At 37.8% G+C, this 19,006-nt stretch overlaps 1 protein-coding gene across 4 annotated transcripts in view; it reads right to left on the bottom strand.

Annotated features, from left to right (window-relative positions):
* Scn2a (sodium voltage-gated channel alpha subunit 2) overlaps positions 1-19,006 on the bottom strand; it is a 139,361-nt gene that overhangs the window by 3,939 nt on the left and 116,416 nt on the right. For all 4 annotated transcript variants that reach the window (XM_052725825.1, XM_052725823.1, XM_052725827.1 and 1 more), the window contains exons 20-26: positions 18,275-18,448; positions 15,428-15,550; positions 13,013-13,294; positions 12,022-12,075; positions 8,668-8,805; positions 8,039-8,143; positions 2,300-2,570 (exon numbers count right to left, since the gene is read on the bottom strand). In XM_052725825.1, the coding sequence (XP_052581785.1) occupies positions 2,300-2,570; positions 8,039-8,143; positions 8,668-8,805; positions 12,022-12,075; positions 13,013-13,294; positions 15,428-15,550; positions 18,275-18,448 (1,147 nt within the window). The remainder of the gene's footprint in view (positions 1-2,299; positions 2,571-8,038; positions 8,144-8,667; positions 8,806-12,021; positions 12,076-13,012; positions 13,295-15,427; positions 15,551-18,274; positions 18,449-19,006) is intronic.

Below are 19,006 nucleotides of genomic sequence, written 5' to 3'. Positions count from 1 at the left end.
CAAACTGAACGTACAAGACTTACAAAAATACCAATAAATATACATTTATTAATGCTTTTACCTAATATAGCTATAATATGGATATGTGTGTATGCCTATGCATATATAAATACGTATATATATATATATATACACATATACATACACACGAATTGTGTATGCAAGTAAACTGCAATATTTATTCACTAAAATAACTTTGGTATATTTGGTGTTGTACCATTGAGGTCTTTATTCTAAATGAAAATATTAATGGCCGTTTTCTGTGACACTATAACTCATTGGTTCCTACTGGTTAGCCTCTTCCCATCTCTCCCCCTTTATACTCTGTAGCCTCGGCTCACCACCCATTTATTCTCCCCTCCTATGAGGTCAGATTTTTGTATTCCCCATCTGGCTGCCTCACAGAACTCTGGCACAGTGGTACAGTGTTGGTAAGAGATCCAACTCTTGATGCACATGTTCCTCTTAGTCTTAGCACTCTGGTTTCAGATAACCGGAATAAAGTCATACACAAGAAAACCAATTATAGGACGGGAGAGCTAAGATGGCTCAGGGCTTAAGAGCACTTGTAGCTCTTCCAGAGGACTGAGTTTCTGCTCCCAACACACAAAGGCAGCTCACAACTGTCTCTAACTATAGTTCCAGGGGATCCAGTGCTCTCTTCTAACCTCCATGAGCCCTGCATGCACGTGGTACACAGACATTTATGCAGGCAAAATACCCATAACCATGTGTGTGCACACAAATACACACACACATTTTAAAAAAAGATTTATTTATTTATTATGTACACAGTGTTCTGCCTGCCTGCCTGCATGCATACATGCCAGAAGAGGGCACCAGATCTCACTGTAGATGATTCTGAGCCACCATGTGATTTCTGGGAATTGAACTCAGAACCTCTGGAAAAGCAACTAATGTTCTTAATCTCTGAGCCATCTCTCCTGCCCTCCACATATATTTTTTTAAGAAAACAAATTACATGAATCTTCTGGTTATTTTCTTGGTGCAGATAAATGTTTATAATTACAATATACTTCAGTTTAAATATAAAATGGCATTGTGTCCATAAAAAAACCTGTGGATCTTAATTAAAAATACCTCTTGCTAAAAAAATGCTATCATCATCTAAACTGTTGAAAAACTGGTGCAGACTGACTTGCCAAATGTGGAGCTGTCATGACCTTCTGTTTGCACAGAATGCATTATCTGAAAACTGCAAAAACATGAGGTACTCCTGGACGTATTTTTTCCCTCTTAGTATCTATATTCCTATTCCTCTAATAGGCCCAACCTAGTAACTGGGATCTCACTTTCATAGTAACTGGTAGATAATTTTCCTCACATGTTTAGGGTCCTGAGGTTTCATTTCAATATCAGTAAATAATAATAATAATAGTAATAATAAAATAAGAGCCTCTCCTCTCCTTAAATCCTATTATATTTGATTTTAGCTTCTTATTTCATATCCTTTATATGAGTAAACAATAAATTATGATGATAATGAATATAGTTTGGATTTCTGAATGTAATGTCTACTTGTTTTTGTTTTTTTGTTTTGTTTTTCAAGACAGGGTTTCTCTGTGTAGTTTTGAGCCTTTCCTGGAACTCACTTTGTAGACCAGGCTGGCCTCAAACTCACAGAGATCCGCCTGCCTCTGCCTCCCGAGTGCTGGGATTAAAGGCATGCACCACCACCGCCCAGCCTATAATGTCTACTTGTAAAAAGGAATATTGTGAACTATATAGGGAGCTATCTGAACTCCAGGAAATCATGAAGCCTATGTGTGTCAATGTATACAAATGCACATATATACCACTCCAATTATCAAAGAGGTCATATCTATGCATTATCTGACTACTTTTAAGGATTTATGCATAAGTGAGTGTTAGATGTTTATTCAAAGCAGTAGTTATTTATGAGAATGTGACTGAGTAAGGAGACAATCTAAATTGCAGTTGTTGGCTTTTAAATTGAGGCAAGATAGTAAAAAGAAAAAAGTGCATAATTTTCATGAACAGATGAAATAACAAATACGAAAAACCAAAAGGAATGGACGATCATGCCTTCTCTAAAATTTTGAAATGATAAGAAATACCTCTAGCATTTTTAATGATAGACTATCACTATCAAATACTCTTTCACTTTGTTTCTGTCTTTTCGTTTGTGCTTTGAGACAGGATTTCACTACGCAGCCCGGACTACCCTGGAATTTTATATTTGCTCCAACCTCTCAAATACGGCATTTGCCCCACACCTGGCCTTATTAGCGCAGAAGGTAAAGGCTCCCCTTCTTACCTACAATGGAGAGAATGACCACCACAAAATCAAAAATATTCCATCCAATGGTGAAATAGTAATAGCGGAGGGAGATGAGCTTAAGCACACACTCGCCAGTGAACAGGACAATGAACACCAGGTTGATCCAGTACAGTATGTTGGTCATCTCCTGACTCTGGTCGTCAGTTTCCACCATCATGGTGACCATGTTGAGGCAGATGAGGATCATGATGCTGATGTCAAAGACTTGTTTGGTTACAAAATCGAAGACCATCCCTTGAAATTTGTTCTGGAACAAACAACACAGACAAATACACTCACCAACACTTGAAAAAGAGCTCATTTGCTGGGTGGTGAATGGTAGCACACATCTTTAATCCCAGAACTCAGGAGGCAGAGGCAGGAGGATCTCTGTGAGTTCAAGGTCAGCCTGGCCTACATAGTGAGTTCCAGGACAGCCAGGACTGTTTCACAGAGAAACCCCATCTCAAAAACCAAAACCAAAACAAAACAAAAAAACTCATTCAACTTACCTGATTTCAACTTAGTAATATGAAAACTTATCTTCTGTGAAAATATACCATTCTTGTGTTATCTGTTGTCAAGTTTTATGTATTGGAATAGCCAACTTTTCTCAAATGAATTTGCTTCATGAATACTATTCATACTATGAACTTTATAAAAAAGAATATTCGGGCGGTGGTGGCACACGCCTTTAATCCCAGCACTCGGGAGGCAGAACCAGGCGGATCTCTGTGAGTTCGAGGCCAGCCTGGTCTACAAAGTGAGGCCCAGGCGCAAAGCTACACAGAGAAACCCTGTCTCAAAAAAACCAAAAAAAAAAAAAAAAAGAATATTAAGAACAGCTGATGGTCTCAGTACCCCAAGCATCCGTATGTAATTGTGATGGACAGTCAGTAAGTATTTGTAGCTGTAATAAACATTTTTGCTCCATGTGCTAGGAGATGGATATTAACACCACCTTTAATGAGTGAATAAACACTTGTCCTGGATTTCCTCTTGCTTTCTCCCCAGCCTCCTTCAACTCTGTTCTCTCCGAAAAGCTTTGTTATCTTCCATTGTCAAGTTTATAATAGATAAACTTTAAATTACAGTTGAAGAAAAAGTATTTTAGTGGGAAATCTGATATAATGGAATCAAGTTCTATATTTTGTGATAGTCTATTAAGGTTAATTTCTTGGCTATGATAACTTTTTTGTAGTAACATAAAAGGTATTCTTATTCCCTTTCCACAGGTAATACACAGAGTGACTCTTGTAAAAAACAAAAAACTGTTAAAAACAAGTTCAGAACTTAGTCAACTTTGTGTCAGTTGATCTGAACTTCATTTCCCTTTTCTTTCTTTTTACTAAACAGAGTCTCACTATGTAGCTCTAGCTGTCTTGGAACTCACTGTGTAGACCAGCCTCACCTTAAATTTAGGGAGCTTGGAACTCACTGTGTAGACCATCCTCACCTTAAATTTAGGGAGATCCTCCTGCTTCTCTCTCCTGAGTGCTGAGATTTAAGACATGTACTACCATTCCTGGCTTGAACATTATTTTCAAGAAGTGACTGGCTTTTTGTCTTGCTTGTGAAAGTAAGTCCTCATGTGGAAACAGTTGTCATCAAGAGACACTGTTATTGTCCATATTGCCTGTATCTGCTTAGGAATTCTGAGACACTGCAGCTCAGGCCTTGTTCTGACTTTTGTGAATTATATCTTCTCAGTTAGAATGACTTGGTGCCCTGCTGCCTACACATCAATAGCTTGTTGTCCCAGAACTTGACACTTGCTGGTCTGTACTCTCCATCACAGTGTTCGGCCCACTCCCCAATGCAAGTCTTCATCACTTTTAGTAGCAATTTTTTGGACACCAAATGGCAACTGTTCTGTTTGGTTCTTTTCTCTGAATACACCTTTAGCTGTCTGGGCTGAACCTCTACTTCTTCATACGGTTCTTTCCTTCCAGGCCTCCATTCACTGACTACTTCCAACCCCAACTTCCTATCTTAGTTTCTACTCATTGTAGTTTGTCTTTGCAAGCTTTCTGTATTTTCTTTATCTCCACCACTCAGTCCACCACACAAATTCCATCCTGTCATTTTAGCTTGCTCATCTATCTCTTCTCTGAAATAAGGGCCACCCCTTATCTGTCTGGTGAATGACATTGCTTAAGGTCCAGATGTCTTGTACTCTCAGAAGACTTTGTTCTTTCACCTACCATGAAATTTGTGGCATTGCATTGCAAATGGCTGGCTCTTATTTGGTTTGTTTAGTTTATTCTTTCTTCCTCTGCTTTAGAGCATCCTTGGGACAAAGTGACACCACATTCCCCACAGACACCGCCTCCAGGGGTTAGTTAATCCAGACTCTCTTAGAAGCAACAATTGGTCTTAATTTTGTCATCATGACTAGACAAAGCTCCGTCAGATTTCTTGCCCATATAGCATCTTAATGGGATGCCTCATGTACAATATCAGTTCTGAGTCCCTGCCAATTTAAGTCTTAGGGCACTGGGTGTACTGCAAGAAACTGCATAGCCCTGAAGGCTTGGCTTACCAAAGCATGTGTTTTGTAAATTAATCTAGGTCCTAAGCACTAATTACCAATCCTCTGTCCCTCTTTAACATTCTTTTATCTAACATTTTTACTTCTCTTCCTTTTTTGTTGTTGGGGGAAGAAGATATTCTTCAACAACTTTATTCATTGCATACTTTCTGAGTTCCCATGTTCTTTTCTTGTGTCACTCAACACCTTTTAAAGGACTCCATTCCTTTTCTTCTCTAACCTGAACTGTCCATTCTTTGCTCCCATCCTATGCAATTTATTCTGCAATTCTCTCCTTTCCAGAATGTCTTTCACTATGTTTCAAACTTAATCTCTTAATCCTAGGAAACCTTTGTTCTACATCTAAGTCTTCTTTGCTCATCTCTATTCATTTTTGGCTGCAAAATTCTACAAACTGACGCCCCTGATTCTCACCTCATACATCCTATGTTGCATCTCCGAGCCTCTCATTGGCACAGTGACAGTTCATCACTCCTGTTCTTGACTTTTAGTTTCTGTATTAGATGAGTAGACCCCTCTTAGTTCTACATCAGCAGCAGTCCCCAAATCCACCCACTTTCCCTCTGGTGTTGGCTACCTATGACCTCCAAAGTAGCTCCAAACTTTGTCTGTAGTGCACATACCTCCATCTTTGTCAAACTTGTTGAGTGATCATCATAAAACCCCAGATGACTTGATCACTTTAATGACTTTCAAGTGGTCTTAGGGTGGAGATAATTCCTATAAATGGTGACCCACTTTTTTACACCCACAGGACTCAGCTGGACTTCCATTCTCTGCCCTCCATGTGGCTTTCCTGTCAGGGCTTTCACCTATACAAGGCTCGGTCTCAGCCATGCTGCTTATTGAAACTTCTTCATTCTTCTTGGCTCCTCAGTAATGAATCATTTCAAAAAGGCTTCCCTGGTTAGTCAGCTCTCTTTCATTTATCAGCATCCACAGCTGAACGCTTCTACGCCTTCTGTGGGGTGTGCATTTTGTTGACGTGATACTTTGACAACATCTGGATTAGCCCTGTGCTGTCTCTGCCTTAGCATTCCCTTCCAGGTTCAGTGCTCTTCAGTAACCTTCATTTTCTTCATGGGACTCTGCTCTTCTTACAAGAAGATTCTATTTACATTGTTAACTGGGGATTATGTTTCAAACCTTGAGCCTACCACTTAGGAATTCAAATGGACTCCTCTTCTTCCTAAAATGCTTATTTCTAAGGCTTCAGAGTATATATTTTATCATATAGGGACTATCTTTCTACTAGCTTCCAACTATTCAAACTGTATTATTTCTTAAAGATTGGGCTCAAGTTTTACTTTTCTTTTGTCTAATGTAGTGACCCACTGCCTCTGAGCTATTGGCAGATTCTCATACTGAAAACTTGATTGAACCTAGTTATTTATTGTTGTCAATGGATTCATAAAATCAAGAATCTTGGAGATTACTAATTGGTCTTAAACTGTGGGTACTGAGTTGGGAGAGCACCAAGAATTAATATCTGATGTATTCCTTCAGAAATGATGGAAGAACTGAGGGACCCCCTCAACAATCTCCAAAAAGAACTGGCAGTAATTGGACAACTGCATTTTAGGCACCCATAAAAACTACAGTGTTGTAATTGGTTGCTGTAGAATGTAGCTTCCCTGTTTAGAAAGTGCTTAATTTTACATCCTTCACCAGACATGCCATAATGCTTCCATCATCTCTTTAACATAAATAATCTTCCCATACAGAAGGAAAAAAGAATAGAGAAGGCATAAAGATGTAAAAATCAAGACAAAATATCTTGTGGTGGTTTGAATGAGAATGGCTCCCATAGGCTCATATATTTGAATACTTGGTCCTCAGCTGATGGAACTGTTTGAAAAGGATTAAGAGATGTGGCCTTGTGCCGGGCGGTGGTGGCGCACGCCTTTAATCCCAGCACTCGGGAGGCAGAGCCAGGCGGATCTCTGTGAGTTCGAGGCCAGCCTGGGCTACCAAGCGAGTTCCAGGAAAAGGCGCAAAGCTGCACAGAGAAACCCTGTCTCGAAAAACAAAAACAAAAAAAAAAAAAAAAAAAAAAAAAAAAAAAAAAAAAAAAAGAGATGTGGCCTTGTTAGAAGAGGTATGTCACTAGGGGTGGGCTTTGAGGTTTCAAAATATTAGCATCATTCTGAGTTAGTTCTCTCTGCCTCATACTTGTTGATTAATGTGTTAGCTCCCAGTTACTCCATTACTACTCCAGCACCATGGAGTACTCTGCCCGCCTGCTCTCTGTTATGACAGTCACAAACTCTCACCCTCTGAAACGGTAAGCCCTGAACAAACTCTTCTATAAGAAAAAAGAAAGAAAGAAAAGAAAAGAAAAACGGACAACTGGAAAAGCTATAAAAATCATAAAAGGCATGGCATGATCCCACTTCAGGGCAGGGGAGTTGGGGAAAATACAAATATTCATGATATTTAAAATCAGAAGAAAAAAACCCGTAGCTGTGATTCATTCACGATTTCATTCAACCTCACGAGCTGAGCAGGCAGTGAGACTACCTAAGCTGTGCCAATCAAAATGTAAGGCAGTCAGAGGGCATCCATTGTGTCCACATGACATATGTAAACACTTGTAATATCTTCTCTACATTATAAGAATATCTTAATGTCTCTAATTCTTTGTGATCTACCATCATTTTAGACTAAAAAAGCATTTACATGTGTTTTATATGGTTGTATATAACATTATATATTAAATAATTTTGTTGGGTGGTGGTGGCGCACGCCTTTAATCCCAGCACTCGGGAGGCAGAGCCAGGCGGATGTTTATGAGTTCAAGGCCAGCCTGGTCTACAGAGCGAGATCCAGGAAAGGCACAAAGCTACACAGAGAAACCCTGTCTCGAAAAACCAAAAAAAAAAAAAATAATGATTTTGACATATGCAGATATATGGCACATATTTAGGCTATCAAGTCAGAATATAAATATGGGGTTACAAATTCAGAAAGCTATTCCTTTCTGGAATTTTGGCTGTGAAAATGACAGATACCAGCTGGGCGGTGGTGGCGCATGCCTTTAATCCCAGCACTCGGGATGCTGAGGCAGGTGGATCTCTGTCTTGAAAAACCAAAAAAAAAAAAAAAAAAAAAAAAAAAAGAAAGAAAGAAAAAAGAAAATGACAGAAACCACAGCTCTCACTGATAAGAAAGAATTCTGTTCTTACAGCAGGTCGAGGTATGGGTTTTTGAGGTTTCTTGGATCCCAGCTTCTTCATTGCATTGTAGTATTTCTTCTGTTCTTCTGTCATAAAGATGTCTTGACCTCCAAAGTAAAGAAAGAAAAACAAAACATTGTTAAAACCATGTTCTTTACTAGCTGGAAAATCTATGTGAGTGCCTGTGAGAAAGTCGGCACTCCTAATGCTGCTAATGATCATTCGTGAAGATCAACACTCAGTCAACATGTTAGTTATGTCATAGCAGGCACATTCACTCATGGGAGCCTTCAAAGTGTTGAATCTAAACTATAAATGACCTACACTCTTTTTTTTTTTAATTTTCATTTTCAAGGCATGGCTTCTCTGCATACCCCTGGTTGTCCTGAAACTCACTGCAGACCAGGCTGGCCTCCAACTCACAGAGATCTGCTTGCCTTTGCCTCCCAAGTGCTGGGATTAAAGGCATTTACACCACCATGCCTGGCTGACCTAATCTCTTACAACTCATTAAATCACAAAAGACTTTCTGAAGTTTGCCTTGTTGTCCTTGGCAAACACATTTTGCCGCACAATGGCAGCAGTGTGATGGGCTCAGCTCAAGCCTCCCAGTGCAGAGAGCGCATAGATATACTTATCTTCTTTTTCTGTTGGTTGAAGTTGTCTATGATGACACCAATGAAAAGATTCAGTGTGAAGAATGAGCCGAAAATAATGAAGATGACGAAGTAAAGGTACATGTAGAGATTGTCTTCATATTTGGGTTGCAATTCTACCTAAAATATGAAGAATGGTAACCATTAGATTGAATAATTTCATAAAGAGTACATCATTGAATTTTCAAATCTCTAAATATGAAACAGACAAATATTGAACAGATTTCAGGAGCAACCAGGTCTAATGTGCCTATTGAATCCTGAAAGACTACTCGCTGACTTGAGAAAATGAAGACATTCAAGCAGAAGCTTAAATAATTATAATAGTCTCACCAAATAAACCCTTAGACTGTGAACATTCTTCTCCTTAATAAGCAAAGATCGCAACATGGCATGTAGATAGAGTTGCCTCACCCCACAGTAGAGAAGTCAGAGTCCCATTATGCTATTTTAGCTATTTTAAAATAGCTAATATTTACTTTCTCTGCCTAGTCTTCTCACCTGTGAAATGGAAACACTCGAACCTATACCTTTTACAGTAGCTTGTGAAAGTTAAATATGTTAACATGTAGAAAAGCGCTTAAGGCCAAGATCAAGCAATAGTGATGGATAGTCATGGAAAGTTTAATAGTACACACTTCCCAAGTAGGCTAGAAACCACATTGTGCATGTACGTATGAGTAGGTTGGCAGAGTTTGTTCTTCCTGATAGTGGGTAGAGTGACCCGCTCTCTCCAGTAGGTGCAGTCTGTATTATAACAGTCCTCTGCTTGTCCAGACCTTGGAGAAAAATGAGTGATAAAAAAGCTTCTGCTGTAATAAAAAGGTCAAGTCTCACAGTACACTTCTAATAACTCAGTGAGTCAGTTATCAGTGATAAAGAATGTAAGCTGTAGCTTATCATGTTGTGACATCAATTTTAAGGGTCGTAACAAACATTTTGAAGTGAAACATGATAAAGTAGAAATCAAAATGATTGTAAAACTAGGTATTGTTCACCGATCATTTGACTTATCTATATGTATATGTATGTATAACATTGTAATATATTTTCAAATTTCATAAAATTAAATGCAATATACTAAAGTTTCTCACATATAAGCTTAAATGAAATACCCCCTTTTATAAGAAAAACACAACTCAGGTACTTCAGAAATCCTGGTGGGTTTATTCTTCCACAACGTAGATGCTACCATCGCTGGTAGCAACATTAGCCTCCATTTTTGAGAATTGATACCTTGATATTCTTAACAGTAGGTTTATTTTGTACCAGTTTTGAGCCAATAAACACAATTGTGATGCATATGCAGTTTCTGTGTCTTAATGCATTCACATTCATTTCTACCACTATATAATACTTACTTGTCGCTATTATTTTTCAGTTGATTCCAGTTCTTGTCATTTCAAAATCTTTTGTTCACGTCTATACATAGACTAACTGTCCTATACACTTGCACAGGAGTAAAAATTTCTCAAGAATATGTTGCAAAAGGCAAATAATATCTTAATACCCAACTATTTTATTCTATTTATCTAGTGGTGTGTGTGTGTGTGTGTGTATGTGTGTGTGTGTGTGTGTGTGTGTGTGTGTGTGTGTGTGTCTAATGAAAGTAAAAGGCAGAACCTGGCATGGTGGCACAACCTTTAATTCCATCACTCAAGAGGCAGAGGCAGGTGGATCTCTGTGAGTTCCTGGCTAGCCTGGTCTACATAGAGAGTTCCAGGTCAGCCAGGACTACACAGTGAGAGCCTGTCTCAAATAAATACATTAAATAAAAAATGAAAGTAAAAGAAAAAGCCAGAAAGTCTTCCTCATTGTCTCAGTGGCCAGTTGGCTTTTGTCTTCTGCCGTATGCATGAGTGTGAGTGCTTAGGTAGCAGACAGCTTCTGCTAGGTTACTAATAGAGATGCATGGTAAGCTGTGTGCCATGTAGGCACTGTTGCTAAGGTAGAAATAGCTCTGGATGAACTAATCAAAGAGGTAGAGAGAGCTCCTGTAGAAACACAGTTTCTGGGCAGAGTTCAAAAAACGTTCTGTATTGTGTGTGTTGAGCCTCTCTGCTTCAATAATGCAAAGAGTTAGCACCAAGCACACAAGGCTACTGTGCAAAATTAAGCGGGATAACATGAGGTTGCCCTTGGTATTCTGAGTGACAAGTAAAACATTTTCAATCATGATTCAGAAAACTCTCATAGCTGGGATTGCTGATGCATTGCAGGGCTTTTTAGCATTTTCTGCCTCCGATGGTCTTCTATCCAATTCTCTCTTCTGTGTGTTTTTATGAGGTTGGTAAAAACAACTCAGGGATTTTTAATACAGAGCTAATTGCTGGTACAGAGAAATAACATTTTGAGAGTAATCTGGGGACTCTAGTAAACTAGAAATCAATCTCTTTCCAAAATGTCAATTTCTTCCTTGATCAACTGTATGAAATTAATAAAAACTAAAGCACAAAACTCCACTGCATTTGTAAGGTTGATTTTGCAAATCTCTGCCTTCTCTCACACACTTCTACCTCCTGTCAGGAGACACTAGTAAGTTTTGGCTTGTTTGTTGTGTTTCCTGTGTTCCCTACCATTTGTCATTATTAGTCATATCCGACCCCACAGAAGATCAGATGCTGGAGGAAACGTATGGCACATGAAGAAAATCGCCCTGAGGAGGATTTCTGTTCACAAAAATAAAATGTCTCATTTCAAAAATACAGTTCATAAAAATTTAAGCATCAGGGCCCAAGCTTATTAGAAAAGACAAAGAAAAAAAAGAGAGAAAAGCAAAAGAAGAAATCACAGTGAGGGGCTGGAGGGATGGTTCAGCAGTTACAAGTATTTGTTGCTCTTCCAGTGGAGCAGAGCTCAATTCCCAGCACTCACATGGTGGTTCACAATTGTCTGTTACTCCAGCTTCACGGGATCTAATGCCCTCTTCTGGGCTCTGTGGGCACCAGGCACATGTGTGATGCACAGACGTACAAGTAGGCCAAAAACACTGACACACGTAAAATAAAATAAATCTTATAAAATATTTACAGTGACTTGAGAAAAACTTTTTAATTAAAAGTTGAAAAACTGGCCATCTTCAATTTTTGGGCTACTAATTATTTTTAAGGGGACTATTAGATCTTTAGCATGTTAAGAAATTTTAACTCTGTAACTAAAGACTAGGATCCCAAACCAATATTTTTTTAAAAAGAAATAATGTAAGTACTTTATTTTGGTAAAATAGTTGTGTTCTGTTAAATTGACCTATAACTATACCATTTTTTTCTGTTGTTGTTTGCCATTGACAATTTACAATAATATGGATATATTCATTTCTGGCCTCAATAGACTTACATTTCTTGAGTCAACAGCTGCATACATGATGTCCATCCATCCTTTAAATGTGGCCTGTAAAACAGTCAAAATACTTACTTTTTTTCTTGATTACAGTTTAGAAAATAAATCATCAGGGTAGAAGTACTAACAAAAGATGAGACTAAAATGCTGGGAGACAGTATTCTAGATATTTTCACCACAAAAAAATGGCAAATGTTTGGTGAAAGATGGGCTTCATTTGAGTGTACACTACACAGTGTATATGTGTATTAACATGTAGAGCTCTACAAAGACAAACGATTTAAAAAAATGTGTAAGACGGTAACCAAGATTCATTCAAATACATTTGTATAACACGGTTTATGGTTATTATTCAAATTCTGTAGACAGTATTTGGTAATAGATGCAATGCTTTGTAAAATCTTCTTATGCATATTTAACACATATATCCTGATCCACCGTCACAAAAGTCATTTCAACATACGATCATATGATCGTAAAATCATACTATCATAAAAGTCACCTCAACAGCCTTTGACTCTGATGTGATTATTAGAAGGAACCTAGGAAAGCATTCAGGAACAGAGTATCAGCATGAAACAGGGTTGAATCTTATTCCATGTGTGCATATACCATTTTATTTAGACATTCATCCACTGATTGACTTAGAAGGCTATCGTGGATAATGTTGCTGCAATGGCAATCAGTATGTATGTGAAAGATATGAGAATGTAGACATGTTTTCACACACTGAGCTTGCATTTCCTTTGGACACATGCCCAGGACTGGAATTACCAGGTCATATGATAGTTCTTTTTTGAAGGATCCCTTCAGTGTTTGTCACAAGGCTTACTAATTAACATTACCACAAACAGTGTGCAGGTGGCAGTAAACACGTGTTATCTTTCTTCTCTTTGAGGACAGTCACTCTAACAGCAGTGAGGGAACATTTAATTGTGGAGGAAAAAACTTTAGACACATTGCCAGCAATTATCAGGTGGTCACTTACTACTTGAAGCAGAGAAAGATATCCAAGTCCCACATTATCAAAGTTGACTTTCACATTCTTCCACCTGGCTGTCTGGTTGTTCTCTATGAGCGCTTGGCACTCACTGAAGTTGTTGACCACACTCACGTCAAACATTTCCCCAGTGGTATAGTTGATGCAATGATAGAACTTGCCAGCAAAGAGATTCACACCCATGATACTGAATATTAGCCAAAAAATCAGGCAGACCAGAAGTACATTCATAATGGATGGGATGGCACCCAGAAGAGCATTTACAACAACCTGGCACAGGAGGAGAGGGAAGAAACCCATGAAAAGACAAGTATTTATGTTCACTGACTTTCGAATATTATTAGAAAATAATGATTTCGGCTTGGGAAATGGCTCAACTGTTGTGAGCACTGTTGCTCTTCGACAATGCCTAGACTGGGTTCTCAGCACCCATGTCAGGTGGCTAACATTCTCCTGTAACTGCAGTTTCAGGGATCTAACATCTTTTTCTAGACTCAAGGGCATCTGAATGCCTGTGTTGCACACACACATACACTGGCATACAAACATACAGAGAAAATACATAAGTGCATCTTAAAAAAGAAAAGAGAGAATAATGGTCTGGAGAGATGACTCCTAGATAAGAGGATCTAGGTTTGGTTCCCATCATCAACATGGAGGCTCAGAACTGTGTGTAACTCGCTACAGAGATTCAGACACCTTGTTCTAGCTTCTAAGGACAACATTACATACATGTGGTGCACACATATATAAGCAGGCAAATATCCATACACATAATATAAAATATAATACTTTGTATAACAAAGAAAACAATAGTCAAATTATAGAAAAAAGATGTCACTCGTCAAAGTTGAACGTTACGTAGGAATATCCAATAGCTTGATCTAAGACTTTTTAAATTCTAAATTTCAGAAGAATATGAAATGAATTTTACATTGTGGAATACTTTCTTAGCAGCTAAGCAAGTATATGTAGGAGGAGATTTCAACAAGGAATGAAGATAATTAAAAACAACAAGTAATTAAGACAACAAATAATGGCATAAATTTATAAAATCATTATATGAACAATACTAAGTGCGCAATACTAAATTGAGAACAAAGGAGAACATTTGAGGGTATAGTGTGATACAGAGCACCTGCTTATCATACACAAGACCTGGGATTTGGTCCCAAGGCCAAGAAAGAGGAAGTGGGAGTATATGAAAGATGAATTTGACACAGAAAATGAAACATATTATAGTACAAACGATTTAGCATCCTTTGTTTATTAAGCTTACTACTGCAAAAGCATGGCTTTATTTAATTGCTAAAGAAAAAAAAATCCAACAGCCAACCAATCATTTCTTTCTGTATATAGAAAAGCATGCACAAACATGCCTACATACATTCATAACATTCCTCTATGGTTGTGCTTATAATACTCTGATGAAGTCTGAGGAACTATTTTCATTTCTGTTTTTGTTTTTGTCTTGTCTTGTACAGAGTTTTTGAGACAGGGTGTCACTTTGTAGTTCAGCCTGGCTTGGAACTGACTATGTAGGCTGGCAATCCTATTGCCTCAAATATTTGAGTGCTAGGATTGCAGGAAACTTTTTTTTAAATGTTTATTTATTATGTATACAGTATTCTGTCTGCAAGTATGCCTGCAAATCAGAATGGGGTAATAGATCTCATTAAAGAAGGTTGTGAACCACCATGTGGTTGCTGGAAATTGAACTCAGGACCTCAGGAAGAACAGCCAGTGCTTTTAAATGCTGAGCCATCTCTCCAGCCCTACAGGAAACTTTTAAGTATCACAAAAAGCATCCATTTCTACAATTTTTTTAATACTCAATACCATGGAGACAGGGTACAATTATTTTCTATGTGGTGATGATATGTGTTCTTGGGCTTTTGTCCCAGGGGTAACAAATGTCAGCTTGAATTCCTCCTGGTCTTTTGTACTGCCTTTCTAGGGGAGTACTAGATTTCTACAGCTGACCTACTTTTTAGATATCTCTGTCTGTGCTTAAAAACCAAAAGGCCAGATTCAGACTTCAACAGGCACCAAGTACATAATACAAGTGGAGTGAAGAAACAATGAGTCATGATTGGTTAGTTTTAAATGACATCAAGTAAGAGGTCCTGAACATTTCGAAATAGAGGGATGATAGGTAATCTTGGTACAGATCAGCAATCTATGAGATATGATCAAGAATTCCCTAAGGAAAATGAAGGGAATTAAGAGCATTGAGCATTGTGTTCTGTTGAGTCAAATGATGATATGCATTAGGGACACTGAATTCATATTGCTGATTGGTTGGTTATGTGAACATGAAGATGGATTTGCCCTTCCTACTGTAGAAAGTTTCAGGTTGTTCTTAATTATAATCACAGCAGATTCTAAGATGTTTGGTCTTACCCTCATTCCTTCAAATCGGGATAAGGCTCTGAGAGGCCTTAGAGCTCTTAACGTTCTGAGGGATTTGATGGCACCAAGTTCTGAATAACCCAAGGCATTTGCAGTTAAGCTAACCAATGATACCTATACAAAAAAAAGAGCAGACAACTGATTAAAAGTTATAGATAAAAGTGTCTACACATCCCTCAACCTTGCTCTACGCAACAAAGAAGCAAGTAGTTCTCAAACTTGGGCGAGTGTCCACACCACACAGAACTGGTTAAGATCACGAAGTGCTATAACAGAAATGTTATTCTCTGTTTGTTTTGTCTTCCCAGCCTTTTTTTAGATGCCTGTTTTCTAATAAAAGAAAGAAAGGATATGGATCTGGGGGCCGGGGTGGACGGGAGAATCTGGGAGCAGTTGGGGTATGGGAAGCTGTGATCAAAATTTGTATGGAAAAAAAAGTCTAATTTCAGTTTTAAAAAAAAACATTGAGAGCTAGTGGAGTTTGATTTAGTACATTCGGGAAAAGGCCTGAGAATTTATATTTTTCTAAGTTCTCTGGTAAAAGCAACAGTGCTGATTCATAAATCACATTTTGGGACTTATCACTAGTTAAAGCAAGTAAAATTAATGAGTGAAAATAAAGAAAAGTTGAGATTTTAGTATAACTACAGAATTTTAAGGTTGTTATTTTCTTTAGTCATTTACACAGATTACTGGTGTTATTGGTAAAAATTCTAAAAATTCCAGTTGGGAAAAAAAAACTGTCATAGTCATCACTAAAATACCCAGTTACCTTTGAGAGTTATAACTATTATATGAACTCAGAAAAAAAGTTATCTCATTCTAAAGCACACCAAAATTTGAAAATCAGATAAGCAGAAACAAATACATAATATAGTTTTTAAAAGTATTGCAATAATAAGTATAAGTATTTGAAAAATGTTTTCTAAGAAAAATGACGGGAGTAAACAGAATTTGTTTGACAAAACCTTCGTTTGTTTATACTAATTTTGTATGTGTAATCTGAAAGCAAAGTCTTCAAATGTAAGAGGGAAATGAGGTATGAAATTCATCAAGTTCAGGGCTTTGTAAGTCTTCTCTTTGTAGATGACTGAGGAATAAAGTGAGTAATCTTCTTGAAATGCAAAAAGATAATAAACAAAAATTAAAATTATCATGTGAAGGCTTTCCACATGCAAGCCAGGAGGATCTAGAGTGCTTTACATTCTCTGGAGACAGAATCCGAGGGAGAGGCGTACATTAATGGACAAAAGAACAGTTAGACAAATGAAATATGTTCTGAGCTGGGCCAGAACTATCAGAGAACTGAAGTGGTAAGCCATACCACTTTCAGTAAGCTGTTTAGCCGCACTTGAATAGGAGGCACATCTGGGTCTTCCTGAATCACCATCGACATCTTTAGTCTTCTGCGGTTTTGTTTGTTGGAAGATATTCTTCAGAATCTTCCTGTCCACTAAACCCCTAAGTTCACATTTCTTTGGATGGTATCATGGGTTCCCCCAGCACTTGTCTTTCTGAATTTGTCTTCCACTTACAGACCTTTGCCTCCTACTCCCCGACCTCTGCCCACCCTCAAGCACTACCATTCAGGGTTGGCACAAGTCAGTGTCCCTTTCTCTTCCAGAGTTACTGGCATTCTTTTCACTCAAACACTGGTTTACTCTACTCTCAAGAAACCTTTCCTCAAGGGAAACTGTGCATTCGTCCTTACTGGTCAACCTTAAGCTCCCTTAGGACCAGAGACGTGACATTTCTACTTATAGCTCAATAAGAAAACAGATAATTAGAAAGAATATTTGATTTTAAACAAAGTATCAACCAGTTTAACGTACAATCATAAGAGTATTCACAAATCTAAAATAGTAGATTTCAGAGTATAGTAGACAATGTGAGTTCATATTAGATGATGTATATTAGACAATGTTAGTTCAGGCAGCGAGACAATTAACTTTCTTTTTGGGTTTCTTTATATTTAGTTAACATGGATATAATAACTTATCCTTGTTTACATATATAAAATTTTAGCTATGCTGTCATCAAACTACTGATCTGTCACAATTACACACAAAAAAGTGAAAAGAATGGTGTCTTATGCGACCTGTCACACGAGAGAAAGTGTGGTAGCATCTTTGACATACTCATTTTGCTGTTTGTAATTGTCAAACATAAACATATGTGTCTTTAATTTTTGTTTATTATCTTTCTGCATTTCAAGAAGATTTTTAATGTAGTTCTTCATGTGCCCTTTGCGTGTTACACTTAGGAATAATTTACCATATTCAATTACTTTAAATCCTTCTGTATTCTGACATTCCATCTTAATACCTTTAAACACCAATGCAAGTTAATAAATCCTTTAAATATTGGTTAGCCAATCTGTTTTTAATCACCAGATAAATCCAGTGATATTGATTGGTTTTGGACTTTCAAATTCACATGCAATTAATATTCTATATATGGGACACATATTTCTGAGCAGGCTCAACTGCGGACAAATTCTATTGCCGAAGATGCTCGTGAAGAATTTTAACAACTGTAACTATATAAAATGTGAGAATTAAAAACAAGGTTAGAAAACAACTTTACTTTTGCATAGCTTAGAATGTAATATACTGATTCAAATGTTATTTTTCAAACTAAGTCACTAAATATAAGGTGGCACTTAAATTGACAAAATGTGTCTTAGGTATAATTCCACTGGAGAAGTAGAAAATAGCACTTGTATTTGGACTAAATCAGTGTTGCCCAGAGAGTCTGCTCCATACTGCTGGCCACAGCCAGGACCAATGCTCATCATCCTCTGCCAAGAAACAGAAGAGGGAACTTCAGAGTACTCACATCAACAATCAGGAAGTCCAGCCAGCACCAGGCATTGGTGAAATACATTTGGAAACCATAAGCAACCCACTTTAGAAGCATCTCCAGGATGAAGATGTAAGTGAAAACCTTGTCAGCATACTCCAGCATGGTCTTGATGGTCTTTCGCTGCTCGATATATATGTCTTCAAAGGCCTACAAATGATAACATGACATTGAATATTGTCAAGAAAAATTTCTACTTTATGTATTGAAAAAAAAGGAAATGAAAAGCTGCCTTCTTCAGTCAGGGGCAGGAGGGCTATCACGATGCCCTGGCTTCACAGTTATCTCCACATGTGAAGAGGACCTGGGCATTGCAGCCTACTGTGAGACTCACTCAATTCTAAAATCTGGATATTGAGACTATCCTCAAAGAGTTTAAGATGTGTAAGAGAAGGTCAGATGTTCCTTTCTTAAGCAAGAGGTGGTGTCATTTAGAAATATCTCAGAATCCAGAGTGACTGATACCCCCTCCCAAGACTGTGTAAATATGTGACAAGAAGTCTCCTGAACTTGGGAAAGGGGAAAATGTGATCTCTTTACTTTCTCCAGCAGTTGTGAGTGTCTTTGGAAGCTGCCATCATTCTGTATCTCTTAGGAAAAAAAGGAGCCTGAGCCTTTTAGAAAGAAAGGACCTTTTAACACAACCCTTTTTTAAGAGGAAACGTCAAAACAGTGTGGGGTGGCCTGGATCAAGGAACTAAGAAATCT

Source organism: Peromyscus californicus, unplaced genomic scaffold (genome assembly GCF_007827085.1).
Source record: "Peromyscus californicus insignis strain IS unplaced genomic scaffold, ASM782708v3 Scaffold_7__1_contigs__length_154581171, whole genome shotgun sequence".
NCBI classification, from domain to species: Eukaryota; Metazoa; Chordata; class Mammalia; order Rodentia; family Cricetidae; genus Peromyscus; species Peromyscus californicus.
Note: the sequence above shows the minus strand (reverse complement) of the source record. Positions and strands in the feature narration are given on the sequence as shown.